The sequence below is a fragment of the Epinephelus lanceolatus genome, chromosome 23, assembly GCF_041903045.1.
Source record: "Epinephelus lanceolatus isolate andai-2023 chromosome 23, ASM4190304v1, whole genome shotgun sequence".
In the NCBI taxonomy this organism is placed as follows: domain Eukaryota; kingdom Metazoa; phylum Chordata; class Actinopteri; order Perciformes; family Serranidae; genus Epinephelus; species Epinephelus lanceolatus.
In genome coordinates this window covers 6,477,768-6,503,812 of record NC_135756.1, presented here as the reverse complement: position 1 = coordinate 6,503,812, position 26,045 = coordinate 6,477,768, and the positions used below count along the sequence as shown (strand labels likewise).

Here is a 26,045-nt window from a genome sequence, read left to right as displayed (position 1 = left end):
ATAGTTTTGATGCCTTCAGTGAGAATCTACAATGTAAATAGTCATGAAAATAAAGAAAACGCATTGAATGAGAAGGTGTGTCCAAACTTTTGGCCTGTACTGTATGTGCACATGCACATGAGACTGTGTTTGAACAAGCTCCCTGAGCCCGACCCTGAGGCTTCATATACAGTCAGAGTGCCATAAATATGTATAGAAGGATGAATTATGTTTGGCCACAGGCTCGTAGAGTAAAGATGTATTTTACAACATCTGCCATTATTCATTTAAGCTTACTTTATATTTTCATGTTACTTCCTGTTTAAAATCTTTCTAACAAATATACAAAAACAGCTTCATTCATGAGTTACCACGTATGAATTAAGAGTCATTTTCAGCTATTTTTCCAGCCTGCAGGAGGTGCGTGAAGTCATTACAGGTGAGGTGGAAAAACCAACAGTGTTTACCCTGTAATACCGTCTTTCAAATGACTTTTTAATTCCCAAAAACGAGCAAATTACGCAACAGAAGTGCTCGCAGCGCTGCAGACTCCTGTGCTGTTCGTGCAAATGGAGACGCTGATTAATACGGGCGCTGATTTGATGAGCACAAAAGCTTTGCTGAACGCATCAGTTAGCAGAGGAGCATTTAAAGTGGAGGAGCTGAGAGGGAGACTGTGTGTGTGTGTGTGTGCGTGTGTGTGTGAGAGTTTCATGAGTGAGTAAGTGGTTTGACGAGGGATTTAGGTGTGTTTGTTATATGTGTTTTGTCCAATTGAAACACTTATCTGTATTCAGGTTTTGCACCTTGTTGCAAACTGGGAGGAAAAAGAAATGATGGTGAAATGGTTATTGAGGCAGATTTGTCAGAAACATTTTGGAAGCGAGACTCATGAGGGAGTTTCTCACGGCGCCGCTGCTGCTTTATGTAGAGCAGCCAATTAGATATCCGTGTGGTACAGAGTCATAGTGAAACTGTCTGAAGATCTCAGGGTGGAAAAATCACAGTTGCCTTTTAAATCTCGTCTCAAAGCTCAGCTTCATGTAAAAGCCTTTCTCTAATTGACGTGTTTTAATTAGTTTTTCTTAATTATTTTTTGCTCAGTTCTGTTGATGCTTTTCATTCTGTAACAATGGCATTTTGTTATGTTACTGTCACTTTTGATATTTGGTTATTCATTTAAAATAATGAGGCTAAATAGTCACTGGTTCCAGTCTGAGTTCTGGGATGAATTTGCTGCTTTGCCTCATATCCTGAGCTCTACTTGAAGGGTTGGTTTTGTTTGCCCAAATATCTGCCTTTAAAGGTGAAGTGTGTGAGATTTATGGGGATTCTAGGAGCGAATTGCAGATTGCATCCAGCTGAAACTTCTCCCAGTTAGAATTCCTTCAGTGTTCATTGTTCAGGAGGTTTGTACCAGGAGCAGAATTATCCATAGAGTTCTCTTCCTCTCTAAAACAAACAGACCCATTGATTTATACTATAAAAACACCATCTAACGCAGTTTCACATCACAAATCCTTGTATTTCCAATGCAGTTTGGCGTGCTGCTGCGGGCAGCTAATCCAACACGTTACTGTGTGGTCACATTTTTTCTCTGATAACATAAGATTCAGACGTTGAAGAGGTTTGTATCAGAAGCCGAATTATCCACAGAGGTCTCTTTTTCTCCAAAACAAATGGACCAAACCAAACAAATGTACGTACGGACAAAAGCCAAAAACAATCAGTCTTCCACCTCACCATCTGTGTCACCAATTTCCTGTCTCCAAACGTTCGTCAGCATGGGTCAAAGTTTATCCCATCAAGTCTGTTTTTATTGATGACAACTTTTCAGTGGGAAGTGGCGTACGCCTCTTTCAGGCCTCTTTTTCTGTGTACACAATTTTTATAAATGAGACCCAAGGTGATTTAAACCGCAAGAAACAATGAATAAAGCAGTTTCACGTTACAAATCAGTGTAACTCCGGTGCTGCTCCTTGCAGCTGGACTACTTGCTATAGTGGCCGATCCAAAAACGCTAATGGTCCCGAGTGTTTGTCTGTTCTACGCTATGGTAGAAATGTGGCGGTGCAACATGTTGATCTTCCTAAACAAAGACCCGCTCCCTATGAAGAAGGACGGCTCATTCTAAGGTCAGAACACGACAGTTCTTATTTTCAGGAGATTATACACCAAAGAGTATTATATTCTATTCCAGTCAATATATCCCCCTGAATCCTACACACTGGACCTTAAAGCACACGATCAAACAGGTACACAGGGTTCCTACGGGTCTTTGAAATCCCTGAAAATTTGTGACTGTGAGGAAATGGGAGAAAAATATAAGGCCTTGAAAGTTTTTGCAGAAAGACCCGAATAGACATGGGTCATTGAAAGTGCTTGGATTTATATATTTTATGGAAGAAGAACCTACACACTCTAAATACACCATTTTGTGGTGCTCAAAAATTATTTAATTTACCAGGAGCAGGCAGCATCTTTACCTACAAACAGTGTCCCCATAATGGACACTATTACAACTATGTATTCAGCAGACTTTTATCTGCACGGTCAGACACAACTGAAGATAACGTAATTTTTTTTTTTTTTTTTTTTTTTTTTTTAGCATGAACTAACCCTTTAACCAACAGCACTATTGCGCTGCACTATTAGACTCAAACAGTTCCAATTCCAAATAAGGATATATAACATATTCTCATGTACATTTATTTAGCTTTACATATCCAAAACTTCGAGCCAACAGTTTTTCAAGTGGGGTTGTATGTGTATCCATAAGGCCTGTTTCCACTGAAGAAGTTCCTGGTACTATTTGGGGGGCAGGAACTACTACAGGAACGTCCTCTCGCTCGGCCCTCTCAACCGCCATGTCTCCACTGAGAGAGCGGAGTAGGAGGAAGGTTCCTGTAAAGTTACCGGGCTCTGTATGTGATGTAATCGTTGCGCGACCATTTTGACCAGGGCGACATAGTGGCGTAGGGACGCTGTTAGCTGTTAGCCGATAGCAGTGTCTGTAATAACTCACTAAACTCACAAAGTGGCCCGTGAAAAAAATATTTTTTCCAGCGGATGTCTTAGTTACAACATGATTGAGCTAACTGGAGTAGTTTCATGTCGTAGCCGACAACGGGAGGCTTTTCACAGATGACGTCCTGATGTTAGCTTTGCTGCTGCTGTTAGCTGTCCCTGTCAGCTGATGCTTTCTAGACATCGTGATTTCCCAAAACTGAATAAATACCACACATAGCAACACAAAACTGCTTTGCTAGCTCAATCATGTTGTAACTAAGATATCCGCTGGAAAAAATATGTTTTTCAAGGACCAGTTATTGAGTTTGTTTACATGGCGGTGGAAGCTAAGAACAAGCTAACCCTTGTCTGCTGAGTTTTAAAAATGCCGGCTATTTTGTTGCTTTCTGTTGACGTCACATCCCGCCTTGAGTATATCCAATCAGCACCAAGTAATCCCCAAGCCCCAGCCAGGAGTTTCTCGGGGCCGTTCTGAGTACCTACTCCGAGGCAGGGACTTGTTTAGCCCCCGTAAAAGTTCCGGAACTCTGTCATTCGGGGGTGGTTCCTGCGGTGGAGACACGCACCAACAGCCCCGGCCCCGTAAAATTACCCCGAAGTTCCTGCGGTGGAAACGGGCCTATAGTGAGTGGTGTCAGTCGGCACGCCCCCATTTTGGAGAAGCCGGCAGGAGTACCAACATGGAAGCTAAGCAATGTGATATCGCTCTCTTCAAAGCCAGACTCCAATGAGAAAAGGAGTCATTTTAGCTTGCTAACTTTGGTGTTTAAAAGGGTTAGCTTGGATTCAACAAAGTCACACAATAACACGAAGAAACAAGAAAGAGAAAACAAGCCCAACACATCTTATTCTTCTTTTCATTTTCCAAGACGACATATGGGTTGTCTTTATATGTAATTTTGATCAATAGAAAATTGATGCATTAATAAATGACTAACATAAAGTCATTAATGTTTTCAGAGGCTGTGTGTAACTACAGACTGGATATAACATCAGGAGTTAAATGTCTGTGGCCACTTCTGTAACGCACACTGATTTTATCTGCCAACACCACATTTTACACACGGCGGCTCTTTAACTTCTGACCTCTCTTCATTTAACTCACAGACTGGCGACGTGTTTATCTGATACAGGACACAGTTTGTTTGTTGCACATGAGCGGAGGCCTCTTTATCAGAGCATCACATTTCTGCCTAAGCCGCTGCCTTTTGCACCAGTTATCATACGAGCACAGCTTGGCACAAACAGCAGCGTGTACGTGTGTGTTATCACTCTCCGCTAAGACACACAGAGCTAGAAGGGAGTCACATGCAAGAGGAGGCAAGGCAACTGAGCGGTGAGGTCACTTCCTGTGGAGAGGTGAAAAGAGGAAGAGGAGGAGGAGGAAGCACACTGTACATGCAGCTCTGAGGCCTAACACAGTGTTTGATTTCATGTTAGCCACTAAGTGCAGGCGAGTTAGTCAGAGGCACCGTTAGAGCTGCTTACCTTTTCTTAGGTAAATGTTATCTGAGAGACAAAAACAAACAAAAAGGGAACAAATAAAACAGGTAGCTGTGACACAGGTGTAATACACACTCTCACAGCTGACTGAGCAACACACACACACACACACACACACACACACACAACATGATGCAAAGCCTTGAAACGAAGCAGCAAAGTTCTTCTTCTTTTTTGGACAGAATCAGAAATTGACAGTATCTTGCAGAGGCCTCTTTAGGGAATACAGAACAGCTGTCATTACATGATTTATACTTCAGTTTGCATCATCAAACATGCAGCCATGTCAGCTGTACATCATTATTAATAGGAAGATATTGAAATATGAGATTTCAGAGAGGCACAGAAGAGTTGGTTTATGGTAACTGAGCTCAGGGGTCAATTCATTATTACTGTAAAATCAGCCCGGCATGTTTCTGCAAACCACCAATACACTTACACTTGTATGTTTCACGTCACATCAACGTGTCCAAAGTGTTGTAGTACATGAGCAGACTTTGTTATCAGCGGTACTACAGTATGAATGCATTCTGACCGGGCTCCAACACCTCAGAATTATTTACCTTGTGCTTTAGTAATAAAAGGTGTATTCAAAAATTGTCATTGTACGGTTCTTGGAAGAATATTTAAAAGACAAAAAAATGGTGCTGTGTACACTAAGCATATTGAAAATGGTGTTGGTTGGAATAAGAACATTTGTACGTTGTCTTAGGGCTCATTTATGCTCCCTTTACGTACGAAAATGTATACATCCGTTTCAAACGATGTTACCGTCACTGCTCACATACTTCCATGCGCCCTTTACGTTGGCATGGATGTTAACCAATATATCCACCAGGAGGCAGCCCAGAGTCAAAAGTTTATGACCACAACAAACTCAAAAACAAACATGGCGACTGTGGAGGAGATATTGATAATGTACCTCTTGCATAAAAGACAAAAACAGAGGCAGCGTTGTAGGAGGCGGTGGTCGGTGAGGCCGTTAAATACATCGCGACTGGAGGATGGAGAATTCTTTTCTCTAGTACTGCCGATGAGAGAAATGGAATTGTTATTTCTTCTTCGTGTCTCACTAGAGCTACGTATCGGGTAGTGACAGCAACACTGCCCCCACGGTTCCCGGTGGTACTGCTCTGTTTGGTCCGTATCCGTAAGCTTTATGGAAACGTGCAGAAATACGGACGAAATGAACACAGAGCACAGACAGAAGGCTCCGTCTGTATCTGGATCCGCATTTAACGTTGAGCATAAATGAGCCCTTACTGTCATCCATAAAGTCGATCTGATCTGTTGCTACTATGAGTTGGATTTTAACCGCTACCCCCGGCAAGAAGTCCCTTTTAACAGCACTTTCCTAAAGGATATCTTGGCATCAGTAATCTCCAGACTTGTGGAATATGTAAAGAATTAAAAGACACCTGCCTAGCTGTTGACCACTGTTCAACACCAACAAACAACAAGACTGGTTGTGATTTTGTTCAGTGGTTCAGGTCCAGATTCTTCCTTTGTCATTAGTTCAAGGTCCACACAATTTAAAGGGAAATTTCGGTTTATTTCAACCTGTCTCCTATCGTCCTAAATTTGTTTCAAGTGACTAGTGACATAAAAATAATAGTTAGCATGTTAGCCATTAGCCTAGATACAGCCGGGGCGCATAGTAGCGTCAGACCTGTTAAAACGTAAGTGAACGGGCAACCTTCAAGTGCAAAGTTAGTCCACTAAACAAGCTTTTTTTGCACAAAGACCGCCTCATATCGTTAGGATAAATGTCAGAGAACATGTAGAAAACGACATGTAAACGTGTTGTCTTACCTTACCGGTGTGCTGCCATGTTTGTTTATCATCTAGCTCTGCTTTCTAAAGCGCGGCCGAAATATCGCGAGAACAAGCAGTGATCTCATACTGTGCCTGAAATCTTGCAAGAACAAGCAGCAACAGCTGGAAGGCAGAACCGGACAGTAGCCTGAAAAGTTCATTCATTTATTTTATAAAAGATTTATAGAATAATGGCTGACTTTTTGCCAGACTTCGACTTTGTGGAGGAAGAATTTGATTTTGCAGAGTTTGATGGCCGCCCTTATTTATTTAAGCCAGAATACACTGACGAAGAGCTTCGTGAAATTGAAGAATGGAGGAGGAGAGAGAGAGAGGCGCAACAGGTAGAGGACGAGAGAGGAGGAATGGCTGCTGCAAGGCTGCGTAGCTCTGGAGATTGGTGGTGTACCTGTCAATGCTGTGCCCCAGTGCCCACAGAAGAGGAATGCCTCTGTTGCAAGGAATGGGACCGGTTGCAGCCTTATTTTCAAGGTCTGGATGTGACCGAGGACGAGACACCTCCACCTGGAGTAGTGTCCAGCTGGGCTTTATCTAGAGCTCGCAAGATTTCAGGCACGGTATGAGATCGCTGCTTGTTCTCACGATATTTCAGCCGCGCTTTGGAAAGCAGAGCTAGATGGTAAACAAACATGGCAGCACACCGGTAAGGTAAGACAACGCGTTTACATGTCGTTTTCTATATGTTCTCTGACATTTATCCTAACGATATGAGGCGGTCTTTGTGCAAAAAAAGCTTGTTTAGTGGACTAACTTTGCACTTGAAGGTTGCCCGTTCACTTACGTTTTAACAGGTCTGACGCTACTATGCGCCCCGGCTGTATCTAGGCTAACGGCTAACATGCCAACTATTATTTTTATGTCACTAGTCACCTGAAACAAATTTAGGACGATAGGAGACAGGTTGAATAAACCGACATTTCCCTTTAATATATTAGGCGTTGTACTTGCATTTGACCATGTCGTCGAGCTAGTTTGCTGTCTCTGTCAAGTAGTTGTCCGATCTCTCGCTTATTCAAAAGAAGGAAACGGCACTTCAGAATAAAAGCCCTGTACCAGAAATTCACCGTACTTAAAAATAAACTGTGACATGTTCACAAGTCACTTGTGCTCCTTTCAGAATAGACCTGGGATCCACCAGTTGGGAACCACTGATTTAGTGAGTCATTGCTGTTTTCAGCAGCTTTTTGGGCACCGAACATGGGTGTTTTGTAGCAATCAGTTGCTGCTTTTCCAGCGCCGATAGTATCCCAAAAACCTTTTTTTTTTTTTTTAATTGAGACATTGCTGCTTTTCCAGCAAGGATAATGGTGAGAAATAGCTGTTTTAATGCCTCTAAAACGTGTCCCGTGTGATCAGGGCCTAATGCTGCTGTTTTTTTTCTCAATGAAGAAAATATATTTCAGTAAAACAAACAATATCCAGTAGTATAGTGGAAGTTGATGAGGTGGGTGTACTTCTAGGTAAATGGGTAGGTTACCAGGCAAGCAGGAAGTGGGTATATTCTCATATATATTCCTAGTAGCTTTGGGCTGATATGTGGGTTTACTAAATTATTAAGTAATAATTCTTTTAAAATCAGAAAATACTTTTGCTTTAATGTTAGAATAATATAAACCTTATCATAGACATTCATACATATTTCATTTGTTGTGTTTTATACACCTGCAGAATATTCTAAACTGATGGAGGGTCATGTGATCACTCAATCAGCTCTTTCCCCTTCAACATATGTTTGTACTGTACACTGCTCAGATTACCTGCCAATATTTGTTTCCTTTTTATGCATGTACACTTACAATAAATGTTTCTCTGTGATGTCCATATGGTGTTTTTCATATGTCACAACACATATCATGAGCGAAACTAAGCCTGAGTTATGGTGGGGCGCTCGACAGAAAATAAAGAGCCGTGCGATGTTTTCAATTTATGCTTCTGTGAAAGGTTTCAGTCATCTCCATGGTAACCAGAAGTTGTCCTCCAACTGGCTTGTTTAGTTATTTTATTTTATTATATCATCCTGATTGGTATACATATATATCCTTCTGACAGCTGCTTGTTTTACTTCTGTATCTGTGCTACTTTGTTTCCTTTTGCAGTTTGATAATGGAGGTGTTTGATTAAATCAGTGAGCTAGTTGAAGGGATACACAGATTTTCAACCAGCTCTGTATCAAAACAGCGTGGGTGGTGTGTGTCTCAGCAGTGCCTAGACACGAGTATTATCCGCCGATCGATGTAAATGGTGTCATTCGGCAGAGTTTCATGAACTATCGGGGTCTGCCCATTGGTCCAACAGCCCATTATTCCAACAACCCATTGGTCCGACATCCCATTGTTCCGACCATATTAAACCCATTGTTCTGAAGTCCCGTTGTTCCGAAATCATCATGATGCCCTGTGGTTAAGGTCTGGTTAGGTTTAGGCACAAAAACCACTTGGTTAGGGTCAGGAAAAGATCATGGTGTGGGTTAAAATGAAAAAGAAAGTGGCAAACACATAAGTTGTGAGCCTGCTTCGCCTCAAGCCTTTCCGAGCTGACCAAAGCCAGTCGCGGTGCACCATCAAGGCAGAAATACGCCCGCCGGGAGCCGTTCAGCACCGCAGAGAGCTCCCCACACAACCCCGACCCCAGAGTTAATAACAGGAGGTTATGGTGTTTCATTCTCTCCTCTCTATGACACTTGTATCTCGACCAGTAGCCTACTTTTGTTGCATTGCTGATCCTCTATGGTACACAAATACAGTAATAATCACATATCGGAACAACAGGACGTCGGACTAATGGGATGTCGGACCAATGACATGGTCTATGGGCTATCTGGGTTGTTGCTCGAACTACAGGCTGTACTTGCACATTCTTGTATTGCCCGCCACCGTGGACACAAAGAGTACAGAAGCAGATCAAGAGACAAATCGACCCCAGTGTCTTTTTCTGTCTCTCAAACTTGGACTGAAATCCGATCAAACGGTAAAACTAGACAGTGCTGATCGACTACATATCAAGATTATGTTACTGTACTGCCTATTTCTTACCTACAGTATTTTTAGAAACATATTCTAGTGCCGTATTTACCTGGAATAGCGAGGGTTTGTGAAAAGTAAGTTTGCGCCATACTGTTTCCTGCACAGTGAAAGCCTAAGGAACTGCGCTGATCAAATATAAACCTTTTTCCTGTCGAAAATATGTCATTTCTGTTGAGTGATACTCATCAAAAATCCATAAACTCAGGCTTAAGAGTTAAACGCCATGGCTGATCATTCTGCCTCAGAACTGCAGAGCACCAATGACACTCTCAAAAACACACATTCAGACAACCAGGGTTTGTTACATCACAAACTAAAGGACACACTCCCATCAACACCCGAAATGAGGGCTATTGGAGGAGAAGCAGGTGTAGCTGAATATCAGTATTTTCCAAATTCATTTTCACTTTCACTTGAGCTGAGCTGCTAATCAGGAACAAGGTTTATCTAACATTAGCAGCACATTATTAGCTGTTTGATAACACAGTCGAGCTGAAGACTCTTGTTAGTTATCACGACTTCCAAGCTGAGGTTTGTGTGTTTGATCAGCAGAGAGGAGGCGAGCAGGTACGCTCAGGCTGCAGGCGAGCGGCTGGGCTGATTTGCATATTCATAGATGTGTACATACTGAATGAGGTGAAGGGGTAGAGTTACATCTAATCCATTTTAAGGCATGAAGGGATTTTTTTCTCGTGGAAACAACTTCTATATATTATATTTCAATGATGAGAGATGAATTTAATCGATGCCATGGGAAGAACTTTATTAAGAATCGTAATATATAAAATATTATTATGGTTCCTATGAATCTATTTGGAAACAGAACTGTATTTATTGTACATGAATATAATTTGTAAGAGGCTGATTGCTTTCAACTGTTTAACTCCTAAATTTTCACCAGAAACAATTTGCTGTGCTGAAATTATAAAGAGTATATCTATTTTTTATTTCAAGAAAACTAGTTTATTTATTACTCCTTTTATTTTTTAACACTTTAATAAACAAACTCTTTATTTCAGAAAACTAGAAAAGACTTAATTAAAGAAAACACACAGTAAAGCAACATGACTTATCTCTGCAGAGTGTAAGCATTACAGCCTCACTCCTGAACAAGTCCTGTTCAACACGTTCTCAATTTGTCAATTTGTCCCAACTTGTCATAAACGCCACTTCGTCAGTGGCCCTATGCTTTAAACCATGACGCCCTAGGTACCCCCAGGGCTTGACACTAACTTTTTTCCCAAGGACCACATGTGCTCCTAAGTTGAAAAAGTAAGGAGGCACAAAGAACTTTAGGGGCACAATGTAAATTGATCAAATAATGTGTTTTCTGTAATAAACGTGATGCAAATAGACATTTACAAGCAAAATTATTTAATGAATTTATATACAAAATGTACAGAAAGGCAAAATCATCAAGTTTTGAAAAAGTATTGCAATTTAATTTTGTCTTTAATGTTATTATCTTATATATATTATCTTTGCAATATGATTATCTTATATAATGTTGTTACTATCCTAAAACATTCTCCAGGTCCTCTGAAACTCTGCAGGACTTATTTCCACCCTGCCCAGCAGCAGTACCGTGGCGAACGGTCCCTAACTGCGGGGAGAACGGAGCAGGCTTCCCCGGAGGTCCGCCGCTTTTCCCGGTCCCTCTTCTCCGCCACACTTTGACTTATTCCCACCCAACCGACAGCCTGACCGTGGAGAACAGTCCCTAACTGTGGGGAGAACGGAGCAGGCTTCCCCAGAAGTCCGCCGCTTTTCCCGGTCCCTCTTCTCCACCACACTTCGACTTATTCCCACCCAGCCGACAGCCTGGCCGTGGAGAACGGTCCCTAACTGTGGGGAGAACGGAGCAGGGTTCCCCAGAGGTCCGCCACTTAACCTGGACTGTCTCCTCCATACTTTGACTTATTTCCACGCTGCCGACAGTGGGACTTATATTCATTGTGCCGACAGTGGCTTGGAAAACCCATAACCGTGTCACACGGGGAAGAGGGAAGGCGGCTGGAGTTCCTCCAACATTTGCGGTTAGATTATCATATTTTTTTATTGACAAAAATATAGGCTGCTTCGGCTTATTTTTTTGTGCGCACATGTGCCCCTAAATATTTTTTACAGTTCGCACACACCTATTTTTAATCGCAAATGCGAGTGAAACGCTCGCACTGTCGAGCGCTGTACCCCTCTGGTGTCAGATTTGGACGTTCAGGGAGGGTGTGTTAGGCCCAATCCCATTTCTACCCCTTAGATCTTCCACTTGGTATTGAGTGCCCTCGTTTGTGAGATAACCCTTGATGAGGGAAGTGAGAAATATTAGGGTAGAGATCTTTCCCTAAGAAATGAGACACCACTTCGTGTAAATTGGTGTGGCCGACGTGCAGGCATATGTCTCATGTAGTAAGTAAGTAAGTAAGTAAGTAAATTTTATTTACTGTGGCAACACAAGATACCGGTAGTCATTCAGGTTTGAAAATGCGGGCTCCAGTGCTTGTGTTGTGGCGTGTGCTATGTTTATTCTTCTCCATCTGATGAATCAACAGAGAAGAAAAGCTGAAAACAGGAGGCGCCTATGACATCTTCTAGTTCTGATTGATTTTGTTCAGGTAAGTCGATTTGTTTAAATATTTTGACGCTGCGTTCAACCGAGTTGCTGATGACTTTACGCTAGTCCAACCATCTGTTGTTTGCAGTAACAAATTGTTTTCCAAAACTTGTCAAAGTTGCTGATTTCGCAAGGTGTTCTGGGAAATTTCATCTTCCACTTCGTTGAAAGTGTGGGTCAGGGCTCCCTTGAGATCTAGGGTGGGTTTTAAGTGTTGGAAACCACTTCCACTACCTCCATTCTGTTTTGGGACACCACTAGCCTAAATGTGAGCGCACACAACCAAGTGCAAGTGGGTATTTCTAGGGGAAGTGTGGGCATTGGGACAGGCCCTTAGTTTCTCCTTGGTACATCACAACAGTGTCTTAATTAAAATTAAAAATTAACTTCCATGTTCAGGTTTTTGTCACCAAAACTACTTTAGGTTGATCAAAAAAAACTACTTGGTTTGGTTCAGAAAACACATCATATTGGGCTAAAATAAGTGTGTTTGTTATGTAACTCAAGTAAGTTTAACAACTATGTCATGTAACCTATGTGACATGTCACGTGACACTTATGTCATGTGTGACCTTAAAGGATAACTTTGTCATTTTTTTATCCTGGACCCTATTTCCACATGTCAAAGAGGCTGATGTGAACAACAATTTTTGGTCCAGTATTGACAGAGCGGGCAGCGGTCGGCAGCCGTAGGACGGGGTGCAATGGGAGCACATGGGGCTACACAGGCTCAGATTGTTATAAGTGTCTGAAGTGTCTCTTTACCTTTCAGCTTACGTTAGCTGAAGCTATGCTAGCTTTTTGTGCATTGTGGTGCACACAGGGATGCAAAATGTGACGTTAAAATGAGGCTCCAATGTAGATAATTTTGTGACAAAGTACAGATTTAAGATGATGTTTAGTTGAGGTGCTTTGAGGCAAGTAGCAGATACACACGCCCGCGATGACGTAACTATGTTAACGAACATTTAAGCAACACTTAACTGCAACTTGGCAATGATGTAGCTGGCCACGCTGTTACTTTGTTGTTCACAGTGTGAACACAGCGTAACAATCTGAACTCTTAAATAGATGTGATGTGAAATATGCAATTTTTCAGTCTTGACCTGAAACGATTAGTTGATATTTGCTTAATAATATCATTCATTTTTAAAGGAAGATGTCGTAAATTCACAATGTTTGCTGGATTTCTTTATCTTCTGTGATCTATTAACTGAATATCTTATTATTAATCTTTTGGCGTGTTGGTCGGACAAACAACTAATATGAATATGTCAACTTGGATTTAGGGAAGTTGCATTTTTTGCCATTTCTCTCTTTATTTTCTGAACAATTAATTAAGAAAATAGTTGACAGATTGCTTGATAATAAAACTAAATATTAATTGCTTCAATCTTCAGTCAAATCATGTTTCATGACTTTGAAATTCAAATTGAAACAAACAAAAGACTCCACTGCAGCACTGAAATCAATTCAGCCAATTCAGATAAATAATCCACTGAGATGTGAATACAGACGTTTTATGAGCCGCCTGCTGCTGCAAAATGCAAAAGAGGAAGTTGGTGAAAAGGCCGACGCTGAGTGAAAAGGACATATGGAGCTGGTGTGAGGGCGAGGACACCCGCGTCAGGTGGAAACATATCCAGGTCGTCTCCACAACAACGGAGGCACACGCGATCCATCAGCAGGGAAGTGTCGAGAAAAATAAATGGTCTGAATGAGGCCGGGGAGGGTGAGTCATCTATCTGAGGGCGCGAGGGCCCGCTGCAGGTGGAAATGTGTCTGATGGTGAAGTTGTGATATTGTGAAGGGGACAGAAGGAAGAATGGCTGTCGTAGAACCTGAGAAGGACATCCTGAAAAAGGTTCAGGTATAAAAGATGCTCTTGGAGAATAGAGACAGCTGTTGTAGAAAGGAGGTGACCATTCTTTTGTGGAGCTTGACATGTGTCAGTTAGATAAATGACAGGAGGTGACCTTGACAGTCAAAGCACTTTGAGGGAAACCTGTCCGTCCGCTCAGTTTATGTAAAGCATTCTTTCAGAGGTGAAGGTAGGAGGTGTTCACGTTTGTGTGTGTGTTTGGTCGGACTTACACTTCCAAACAAATGTAGTGAATCAACCATGAGCTGACCTTTTGTGCTAATAACCTTCTATTTTTTAAAAGGGTCCTTTCATCCCATAGATTTTAAGTTTAAATTGAATTTCTTTATATGGATTAGAAAATACAACTGAGACATGGACAAAGCTGGCAGCACATCATGAGGCACGAGAGTGTTCATATTTGTGTATTATCATTGCAAAACAAAATAAAGTTCGGGCCTAGAGGTTACGGCACTGACCATGAACTTCAGTGTTGCTGGTTCAAGTGCCTACTCAAGGCAACAAGTTTATCTTGGGTGTGTCGGTACAATGGACAACCAAGAAAGGACAACAGAGGAGATACCCATACATCAATGCAACTGGGCTGGACAACCACTAATGCCTGGTACACACTACACAACATTTCTGTCCGTTCCGACAGTCACTATGTCACATTATGCGATTGTGGAGTCATAAAATCGTGCCGTGACTTGGCCGACAGACATGACACACTACACGACGGTCCACGCCAATCATCCTTGGTCGTCCTTCACGACGTGTGTGATGTCATCGGGTTATTCTTGTCCTATTTTTATTACTTTTACTATCATTTCAGTCACTGTGTCTGTTCATGTGCCCGCTGAAATGTTGTTGTAGTAACGTAAAAAGTGCCAGCAGATGGCAGGAGCTACATTTGAAGTACCGTACGCAAATGTGCCAGTCACTGAATCCTCCACAACAAGTTCCTGCGAATGTTTCACAATAAAAGCCTTTTTGGAAAATGAAGGGATTCTCTCAGCCGAAGTTATAAGGGACTTTTAATTTGAAACAGATACAGGAAGTGTTGAGTTTGAAATGACTGGCAGTACTCACTGAGTTGCTAAAGTGCCTCTGCTGTTTCACGCCATCATTTTTCCATTTTACTCTGTGTGCTAACGTCCCTCAAGGAAATATCTCAAACCCTGGGGTGTTGTTGACGTACAGTTGTCTATGGCAGCAGATCGCTCTGTGTTCCTATTGGTCAAAGTGACGGCTATGACGGGAGCAGTCATGAACGACAAAAAGAAAATCAAACATGCTAGATTTTCTGTCGGGATGTCTTAAGCGTCCCAGACATGGCGTCAGTTGTCGTCTACTATGACACACTACACAAGATGAAGCGATGGATTATCTCATATGACACTCATTGTCGTTCACGATCCGAGCAGACACTGTACGACGTTGCGTCGGGCTAGGATCGGGCTGATATTGTGTGCTCAAAATGCAAAAAATTATTTTAGAAAATGAATAAAAACAGCAGCAAAGGTTTCAGTCCTTGTGCAGCACTGATGATAGTCAAGGACTGAAACGTTTGCTGCTGTTTTTATTAATTTTAACAACTATTTTTTGCCGTTTGTGCACGGATGCCCTGAATAAATTGACTTTTTTTGCATTGATCTCAGTCTGTAAACCTTTTTGGTGGCAGTCCAGCCCAGTAGCATTGATGTGTGGTTATCTCCTCTGCCAACCTTTGTTGTATGTCATTCTCCATTCTCCTAATACAACCCTGATTCCAAAACAATGTGTTGAATGTAAATTAAAACATAACGGTAATATATATACATAATGGTTTGTAAATCGTTTTCAACCTATATTCTATTAAATATAGTACAACAACAAGATATTCAATGTTCAAACTGATTGAACTAACAACATTGTTTCCTGTAGCTACACACCCTTTCTGAATTTGATGCCTGCAACACGTTCCAAAAAAGTTGGCACAGGAACATGTTTACCACCGTGTTACATCACCTTCTCTTTTACAACACTCAGGAAGCGTTCGGAAAGTGAAGTTTTGAAAGTGTAATTTCTTTCCCAAGATTCACAAATGGGCCCTCAAAATCTCTTTAAAATTTAAAGGTAGATTAGTAGTAGAGTAGAGAGTAGTAGAGATTAGTGTCTCCATACAGGAAGCGTCTTGAAGCTGAGCAAACACACACTTCTCCAACATACATGTCAGACAGCGTTTTTAACACTTTATTCCTGTGTCATTCCACTTTATTGCACGTAATTTTGTGGATTGAAATGTTATAATTTCTGGGCTAGGGTTAGAGGTTAGTGAATACCAATGTCTGGTGTAAATTTTGCCTGAATTAGTTGACACTGATCTAACCTCGCCGTGTGTGAGTAACAGACGAGGTTCAGGTGAATGTGTGCATCACAGTGTTTCTTCCTACCTTCGGGGGGCATCAGGGCCTTGTTGTTCTGGGTGCACCAGCCCACTGGGTGCAGCTCGGCCGTCATGACATCACACCAGAAGTCGGCCTTACGGTCCTCACCGTAGCCACTGAAGCGCAGCAGCAGCAGCTGGCCGCACGTGGTGATGATGGTGGCCACCCAGTATGTGTCTGGGCTGCTCTTATTGGCCACTTCCAGCTTCATGCCGGGCTGAAAGCTGCTCTGCAGGCTGATCTCCACCTGAGAGACACACAAATGTTTTAGTTGTCTTTTCCGTAGATTTTAATAACATGTCGAGGGTTGACTATGATCACTGAACTGTGCACACACAACCAGAGTAAATGTGGCAGGTCAAAGGTGAACCAGGGAGGAAGTTTATGGACAGATTGAGTAACAAGTTTGATGTTTGTTTTGGTTTGTTTGCAGTTTGTGTGATTGCTCATGATCTGTGCTCTGGTGGACTCCATCTACTGTTGGTGCCACGTCTACATGCACATCACGGGATCCAATTTGGTGAGTAAATGTTACCAAAACCAACAGGAGTCATGGCCAGACTATAAATATTTGACCCCAAAACGTTTTTCTTGATAAAAATAAAGTGTTCATGACTAAACAAGGACCACAAACTTCAGAGCTGAAATTCAGAGATACTCATCCTTGGTTTGTTTATATTGAACAGTTAAATCTCAGTCATCAGCACTGTGTGGGTGTGGTGTTATCAGAACTGATTGGCATGACAGTGGCCTGATAGGAAACAGACGTCAAGCTGAAAGGGGAACTCCACTAATTTCACACATAAATGTCACTTGATGGGAAAACATAAACACGGCCTGTGAAAAAACTTGTTTAGTGTCTTCTGCGTGTCTGAAGGAGCTTTGTAAAGGCTGAGAAAAGAACGCTGATGATATCGACAGGGTCAACTTGTCTTGAACTTGAGATTCGGAATTAATAACAGAAAGCCTGTGTTACAAGCTGAGAGCGTGGAGACACCGACCGCAACTGCATTTTGAAAAATGTGGGATCAAGTGTTTTTGGAGCTCGAATCATACTTGTTCTCGAATTTGGCCCTCTTTATTTTCTAAGCTGTCCCTGAACTTGCTACAATACCTCTTAAATTTCAAGGAACTAAAACAGTTAAGAAACGCTTGACACATGTGTCACATCACTGCAGGTTAAAGGATAGTTCACATCTTTTGAAGCTGAGTCAGATTCAGCTTTACTGATTGAGAGATTGAGAGAGCGCGCTCTCAATACATACACAGAACTGGAGTTGTATGAGGTACTTATCCATAGTCAGTGTATTACCTACAGTTGATGCCCAGTCAGCACAACCCCAGTTTGGAGAAGCAGTTGCACCACAGAAGCTAAGGGATGTACTGCTGTGGATGGGGCTGCAGCAAAACGTATTTTAGCCACCTAAAAAACTCAATATCAGTTCATCTTTACGCTATATTTAGAATATTTTCTCCACAAAACCGCCAGACACCATTGACTAAAACTATAATTTTAGCTCGCTGAACACGGGAGCTGCTGGTCGACCGCTGCCTTGATCGGTTAGTTTGTTTGTGTTATCATGTAGGGTTCCCACACATTTTCATGGACAAAACGTCCAATCTCTTCCATGACTTTTCAAGGACTCATGATACAGATTTTGTTTTTTCTAGCCCCACTTGTCAGGCATTTTTAAAACACTTCAGATCTCAAACTCTGTTACTGTTCAAACATAATATCAGCTAGCTGGCATACAGGAAAGCAAAGATGAACCCAGGGAGAAGTGGATGAAATGTACGCAGTAGTAAACAAAATGTCACACATGCAAGGATATTGGAGCGATGTAAGGTCGACAGCTACAGAAAATTAATTTGCCGTTATGTTACATTGCGTGGAAGCTTACCCACAGAAGATTATTATAACAATTTTATTTTACACACCAAAATTACATGACCTTTTCAGAACTTTCGATGATTTTGTCTAATTTCATGACTTTTCCAGGCCTGGAAAATGTGATGGTGAAATTCCATGACTTCTCCAGGTTTTCCTTGACTATGGGAGCCCTATATTGTGTGGCTTTGGTGACTCTGTACTAGGGTTGTCATGAGAACCGATACTTCGGTACCAAGTCGATGCCAACACGCGAAAAACAAATCCGTATGTTTTTTGTTTTTTTTCAGTACCGTAAGTACCGGATACAACTTTGCCCTCAGTGGGCCGTGTCAGTTCCCATCTGATCTGAAAAGTAACTACTAAAGCTATAATCTTTTTGTTTGTTTTGATAATGAACACGTTCCTTTGCAACACATACATTTCTATTTCTTCATTTTGTGACCACAACACCAAGCCCCCCGCTCCGGAAAAGATTTCAGATTTCAGGCACACAAATCTTCCGTGCTCCACATTTCAGGCACAAAATTTTTTCTTGCTTTAACCCCTGCAAATGTTTAGTCTAGTCAGTGGTGAGAAGCAAGACTCTTCCATTAAAGTTAAGTGTTGACAGAGAAACATTTACAGGTGAGGTTTAATTAACAACAAGAATAATCAATGAGCCTGACGACTCTTAAAAAACAACCTGAACTTAAAGCTCTGCGCCAAACAACAGCCTCTGTGCTTGTCCTTGTGCACAGAGAGCGATAAATCTGTACGACAGTGAATGCAGCACAGCGTAATGCGTTTCCACCATAGCCACAGGCTGCTTTACAATTCTTGAGAACACTACAAGCCCAACAGGATGTTCACATTCAACACTCACACAAATGCACACACTCACGATTGAATGGAAAAAGCCAACATCTTAGAAATAAACACAATACAAATGGCCCTGTGACTTCCTGCTACAACAATGCAAACGTGCTGTATCACTCTGACTCGGCTTATGTAAGAGAGCTACGGGGCAGCCTTGGCAGTGTTTGTGTGTGTGTGTGTGTGTCTGTGTGTGTCTGTGTGTGCAGGCCCAAGAGAAATCACTGTTTCAATTTGTCCAGGCACACAGAGAGGGAGAGAGAGATGAGGGCTGCACTTTACTGAATCACATTTTTCTGAGGAATTCATGGTTTGTTTCCCACTGACTCAATCCACTTACCAACAAAGCAATTTAGCTTCCCAGGAGACCTCGCCCGCTCCAAATCACCACATAGACACTTTCTCCGACATCGAGGCTTGCTCATGAAAACCCACGTATTCTTAATCTCGCCTTTATTACCATTCATCTGAAACACAGACTCGCTCTTTTAAACCTTAAATTACCAGCAGACACGTCTCCACCTTTTTTGCGGCCTGTCCTGCCGGCAGCTGTGAGCCTCATCGGGGCAGACAGCTGAGGTGGATAAAGGCCTAGCATCCAGGATCAACTCTACTTGCCCATCTGGCCATCTCCTGTGATGTAACATGTTAATGGAGGCAAAACCTGGTTTGGTGACAGGCCGAGGTTTTTGGGGGATTGCTAGCAAAAGGTATTCGCTGATAATGTTCTAATTAATATTCTAACATGCCATAAAATACACTTAATGTTCCCAGTAGTGCTGGAAAAAGTATTCCAGTCCAGTCACCAGGACATGTTGGCACTGTACGTTTCTGCAAACCGTGACATTTGTATGTTTCATACGTATCATATCAAAGTTTTGACATAATATATGAGCTGACTTTGACAGCGAGAGGTGGAGGAGATGGTAGATGGCATGACATTAAGGTAAGACGCCTGCCGAGCTGCAGATCTTGTAGACTGTTTGAGACCGACAAACTAGCAAAACCCAATTTTTGATTTAGCCAGTCGCTGCTGTGTTTCTGCCAGCTTTTTAGGCTCCAAACGTGTATTTTTTTGTAGTGACCCATCAGTGTGTTTTCATTGGCTCTTTAGGCTCCAAGCCTGTGTTTTGTAGCAACCTGTCTGCGTGTTTTCATTGTCTTTTAGCAAACTATGGGTGTGTTATCATCAGCGTTTTAGGCATCCGTCGTTGTGTTTCCATCGGCTTCAAACGTGTTAGTTAGCAACATGTCGATATGTTTTCCTAAGCTTTTAAGGCTCAAAATTTTGGTGTTTTGTAGCAACCTGCCAGACCTTTTTAGACTCCAAATGTGTGTGTGTGTGTGTTTTTTGTTTTTTTTTTGACCCGTCTGTGTGTTTCCCTCAACTTTTTAGCCTGCAGACGTGTTTTGTAGCAACCAGTCAGTGTGTTTTCATCCATTTTTAGGCTCTAAACATGGGTGGTTTGTAGTGACCCATCAGTGTGTTTTCATTGGCTCTTTAGGCTCCAAGCCTGTGTTTTGTAGCAACCTGTCGGCATGTTTCCATTGTCTTTTAGCAAACTATGGGTGTGTTATCATCAGATTTTTAGGCTCCAAGCTAGGGTGTTTTGTGGCACCCGTTGTCATGCTTCCATCAGGTTTTTAGGCTTCAAACATGTATTAGTTAGCGACATGTCGATGTGTTTTAATAAGCTTTTTAGGCTCAAAATGTTGGTGTTTTGTAGCAACCTGCCAGACCTTTTTAGACTCCAAACGTGGGTGTTTTTTAGTGACCCGTCTGTGTGTTTCCCTCAACTTTCTAGCCTGCAGAAGTGAGTTTTGTAGCAACACGTCAGTGTGTTTTCATCCACTTTTTAGGCTCTAAACATGGGTGGTTTGTAGTGACCCATTAGTGTGTTTTCATGTGCTTTTTATGCTCCAGAATTGTGTGTTTTGAACGACCTGTTACTACGTTTCCATCAACTCTTTAGGCACCAAACATGGGTGTTTTGTGGCAACCTGCCAGAGTGTTTCTTAGACTCCAAACATGGGTGTTTTATAGTGACCCATAAGTGTCTTTCCACCGGCTTTTTAGGCTTCAAAAGTGGGAGTACTGTAGTGACCAGCTGGTGTGTTTCCATTGGCTTTTTAGGCTACAAATGTGTGTGTTTTGTAGCAACCTGTCAGAGTGAATCCATCCACTTTTTAGGCTCTAAACATGGGTGGTGTGTAGTGACCCATCAGTACAATTTCATCTGTTTTTTTCATCTTCAATCATTAATGTTTTTTGTAGCAACCCGTCAGTGTGTTTCCATCAAATTTATAGGCTCCAAATTCTGGTATTCTGGCGATTGAGTATTCAGATCCTTTTCTTAAATAAAAGTGCTAATACCACACAATGAAAAAGTTTTGTAATCAGCATTATTTTATAAGTTCATCATATGTTTGTAGCCTCTCTGCCCTGTGAGAACAACATATCTCTAAAAAGTTTTCACGGTGTCATAAAAACAGGCCTGTTTTCATCTTTGTGATGATGTATTTTCCAGCTGATCCAAGAGGGTTTATAAAGAGTTGATTTAGCTTAAGAAGTAGGATCATTTTCTCAAGACATAAAGGAACACTTCATCCTTCAGTTTATCACAAACAGTCAACATCAGCGTGATGAAATTGATTTGACATTGAGATCTGAGACCCTTTAATAAAAATTGTTTACATGCAGTTGCCACAAACACTAAAGTTCTGCCTCAAATACTAAAGTAATATTTATAATTTCTGATCAGTCTCTTCATGAAACTAGTTGAGTTGTCTTAACATGCTAAACTCCCAAAGTAAACAGCTGTAATACAAAGGCGCTGCAGCAGTTAATTAACACTTGAACCAAACTTTACTTGCATAACGCCTTTCATGCAGGTTAGTGTGCTGTACAGGTGACTGACAGGCTAATAATAACACTGTACAAATATAAACACTCAAACAATGAGCTAATGCCAGCCGAGCAAAATCCACTCCAGCTGGCAGAGAAACAAACGTTTCTTAAAGACACTGCAGCTCAAAGTGTCTTTCAGTGCTGCTCCGATTTCCAAACCTGACTTAAGGTACCAAAACAATACTTTATTTGAGACCTCAGTTTACTGCTTCTAAACATGTTTTTCTATAGAGAACTTTCTTTTATCGCACAAATGTCTTCATTACTCAACACTGTCTCTCAGTTAAGAAAATGTTTGCATTGTACGCATCTGCAAACCACAAATACATCACACTTGTACATTACATATCATGTTAACGTTTCTAAAGTGATGTAGTATATGAGCTGACTTGACATCAGTAGATGGAGGGGATGGCGAATGGCGTGAAACCAAAGTGAGACACCTGCCAAGCTGCAAACCACTGTTTGAGACCAATACACCACAAAACTGTCGAGTCATCGCTGTTTCCAGCAGCTTTTTAGGCAACAACAGTAGGTGTTTTTTAGCGGCATGTCACTGTGTTTTCACTGGGGTATAGTGCCACGAAAAGCGGAAGTTTTTTACAGAGACTTTGCTGCAATTCCTGCTAATATGGAGTCATGAAACGCGGTCAAGAAGTTGCTGCATTTCCTGATGGTATAGATTAGGGGTGTGCCATATCATCTTGTTCACGATAATACTGCCATATTTTTTAATATCATATGAAAAATTCATAACATGCTACTTGCGGAATTTTGACTTGTTGACATATCGATGTCATACTGTTACCCACGGCAACAACAAGCATGGTTGAAAGTGAAATTATTACCAACTCCTTGGTGGTTCCATAAAGAGGAGCAGCTTCAGTAGTGTGGAATAAACTGTGGCGTCCTGAATGTTTTATGAACAGCCCCGGACTTCTCAGACTCTTTTAGTGACTTACCGCTCAGAGGGAACTCATTCAGCAGCTCCTCTGGCAGCAGCACAGCGTCTCTCCCTCTCCTCTCTTGCTGTGTCGTCAAGTGATTTTGTCATAAATCTTTGGTAATGTAAACCTGTGTGACGCTTGCAGCTCGACAAAAAACTCCATATATGTGAGCGTGTGATAGTTGTGGTGTCTTAACAGCCTGTCACAGGTTACAGCGTGATGATAAGAGGAGAAATGGCAGAGCATAAAGGTCCAGGTGGAAAAAACAACAACTCAATCATTTAGGATTTTACTAAAAGAAGGAAATCACCTGTTGATTTATATATATAGATCCCAGGGGACATTTTTTTGTATTTGAGAGCTGTTTAAATGTGTAATTTGTGGTAGATTTTATTTTGTTGAACTATTAATATTGTAACAGAATCTGAATCTCACTCTGAGTTACTGTTGTTGTTCACAAACTAAAGAAATGAGGGATTATTTTTCTTTAGTTTTTACTGAATATTTTAAGCAAACTGTAAAACTATATTTTGTTACAATACTGTTTTCTCAAATTAACAATAATTTGTCATATCGTCAAGAGTATTGTCATCGCAAAAATACCTTGAAATACTTTGGTGTGTTTCCTGCCAGTAAGGAGCCACGAAAAGCAGGTACTTTATTGATCTTTTCCTAACCATTATGAAATGGTTTTTGTGCCTTAACCTACAAGATGTTTACCACAACTTTGTTGAAATGTTAAGTTTCAATGTATCCACTACATAATAAACGTAATAAACAAATGTGACACATTTGTGGTCTTCAAAAATATACGATGCCAACATTTATTCTGGAAATGGGATTGATTAAACATTTGTACTCTCTCAAACTCGGGCTGGAATTACTCAAAGTATCATCTAGAGACGAAAAAGACGTGTACAGTTGTTTCCACAAGTTGAAGTACTTAACAGTTTATATCTGTTTTATGTTTTATGTCATAAAATTGGTGGAGTGCCCCTTCAGCAAAACCACTGTACGATAACTGCGCCGAAATAAAACAGTGTGTGAAATTACTAAAAAGTAAAAGATTTGAAGTCAGGAAATATCTGATTAGAGACTAAACCAACAAGACTGAAAATGAGACCATGCACTCAGTGCCAACTTCTGGTTCTTAAAAACAGTCAAATTGACATCTGGCTATTGTGACTATGTTCAACAGATGTCAGCTTTGCCCTGGAAAGTAAATTCATCATCATCTTAGCACTGCTGCAGTTCTGCTGAGCTTAACATAAAGAAGAACGACGTTTAGCAGAAAAACAGATTAGCTGATTCAGTTTTCTGTTTGGAAAAAAAACCTTAATTCAGTTACTCTGCACCCACGTATGTCGCTAGCATATAAGAACAGAAACCCTTCCTCTAAAAACAAGTGTAAGTACAGAGATTTACTTCCACTCCTGTAGATGTATGAGATCTGTACTAGGCAGCAGCAGCAGGCAGAGATTAAACAGGTGAGCCTGACATGTTAAACAGGGCTGCCCAGTTGGTGAGGGCAACATGCAGCTCAGCTGACCTCTCAGCTGACCTGGACTATAACTGTCTGTCTGAGCTAAGTCAGCTTGCTGTGCTTCACTTCACATATGAGATATGAATTTCAGCCCAGAGAGTCAGAGCAGAGCGCAACTGGTCTGCAGGGTCACTGCCAAAAAAAAGTACCTTTTCCTTTCTTGCACTATCTGTGTTGCATCAACCCTGATCATACTGATGACATTTCAGACAGGTTTTATGTTGTGCTCCCTTTCTCTTGAATGTGATGAATCAGTTTTCTTGAGAATTTCAGCTGTGCGTCGTTTCCTGACTCAGATATCTGAGATAAAGATCAGGCCTCCTGTAGAAACACACATGGCTAACACTCTCAGTAATTTGGTGCAAGGTAACACTTGATGTCACTTTTGGTTCTGGCACCCTCTGCACTTACAAAGAAAATCAAGCTGCGATAATTTGATCATATCATGCTGTCGTTCTGTTGACCAAATTAACGATTCCTGACTTGTAATTAAAAAATTGCATGCAGGGCTTGGTCTACCATTAAGGACATTTCCCTGGTAAGTTTTCAGGTAATTTAGGTTTAGCAATGTAGCTGATGTTTATTTTCTGCAACAATAACTGACACACTTTGGAGTCTGATCCCAGTAATTACCAGCTGCAACAACATCAAGTCGACTGGTATTGTTTTCACCTTGTGAGTCAGTGTGTGTGTGTCATCGTGGTTGGTTTTTTTTCTTGCCTATTTGCATCCCCTCTCTAAATTTGGATGTTTTTGCGGATCAGTGAGCACATCTTTTTTTCCCTCAGCAGCAGTTTGCGGAGCTTTAAGTCACGGGGTGAATAACGGGTCAGTCGATCTGATCCCAGCTGATCAGATCACATCAAGAGATGAGAGGAGCAACTGCTGCAGAGGAACTTCTAACGCGATGAATGGTTAGGTTTGACTTTCAATGTGCCTTAAGTTCTGGTGCTCAGTGTGTGCCCACAGTATGCTCTGCAGTTTAAGACTGTGGAGCAATAAATATTCCAACAGCACTTCTTATGAACCGTCCAGCTCCAAAACTAGAAAATCAACATGTGTTGGCAGAAGTTTTAATAGATGAAGTGTGAGGGAAACCCAGTAGAATTCATGTTTTCATAAGTGCATGTTGAAGTAAGAATCAAGTTTTTGTTACCTCAGAATGAGCCATTTATGTCTACATACAGAGCGGGTCCTCCTTCATGGAGTCCGCCATGTTGTTTCTACAGTAGCCCAGAATGGAGGAACCAAACACTGGCTCTACATAGTGTTATTCACATTTTGGCTTTGGCCAGCATACTCCTTGGCACACTGGAGAAGTTTCAGTTCTGCAATTTTCAGTTCATCTTTGTATCAAAATAGACGTTTTTGCCAAATTTTAAGAAATTCCCTTGAGGTGTTCTTGAGATATCACATTCACAAGAATGACACAGTGATGTCACAGTGACCTTGACCTTTGACCACCAAAATCTAATCATTTCATTTTGAGTCCAAGTGGACATTATTGCCAAATTTGAAGAAATTCCCTCATGGTGTTTCTGAGATTTTGCATTCACGAGAATCAGACAGACAAGGTCACAGTGACTTTGACCTTTGACCTGTGACCTGTGACCATCAAAATCTATTTAATTC

General features: G+C 41.4%; 1 protein-coding gene across 3 annotated transcripts in view; it reads right to left on the bottom strand.

Annotated features, from left to right (window-relative positions):
• The window catches only part of sfmbt2 (Scm like with four mbt domains 2), a 94,404-nt gene that overhangs the window by 48,163 nt on the left and 20,196 nt on the right, over positions 1-26,045 (bottom strand). For 2 of the 3 annotated variants that reach the window (XM_078165396.1, XM_078165397.1), the window contains exons 4-5: positions 16,279-16,519; positions 4,498-4,518 (exon numbers count right to left, since the gene is read on the bottom strand). In XM_078165396.1, coding sequence (XP_078021522.1) covers positions 4,498-4,518; positions 16,279-16,519 — 262 coding nt within the window. The remainder of the gene's footprint in view (positions 1-4,497; positions 4,519-16,278; positions 16,520-26,045) is intronic. The other variant, XM_078165398.1, reaches the window with a different exon arrangement.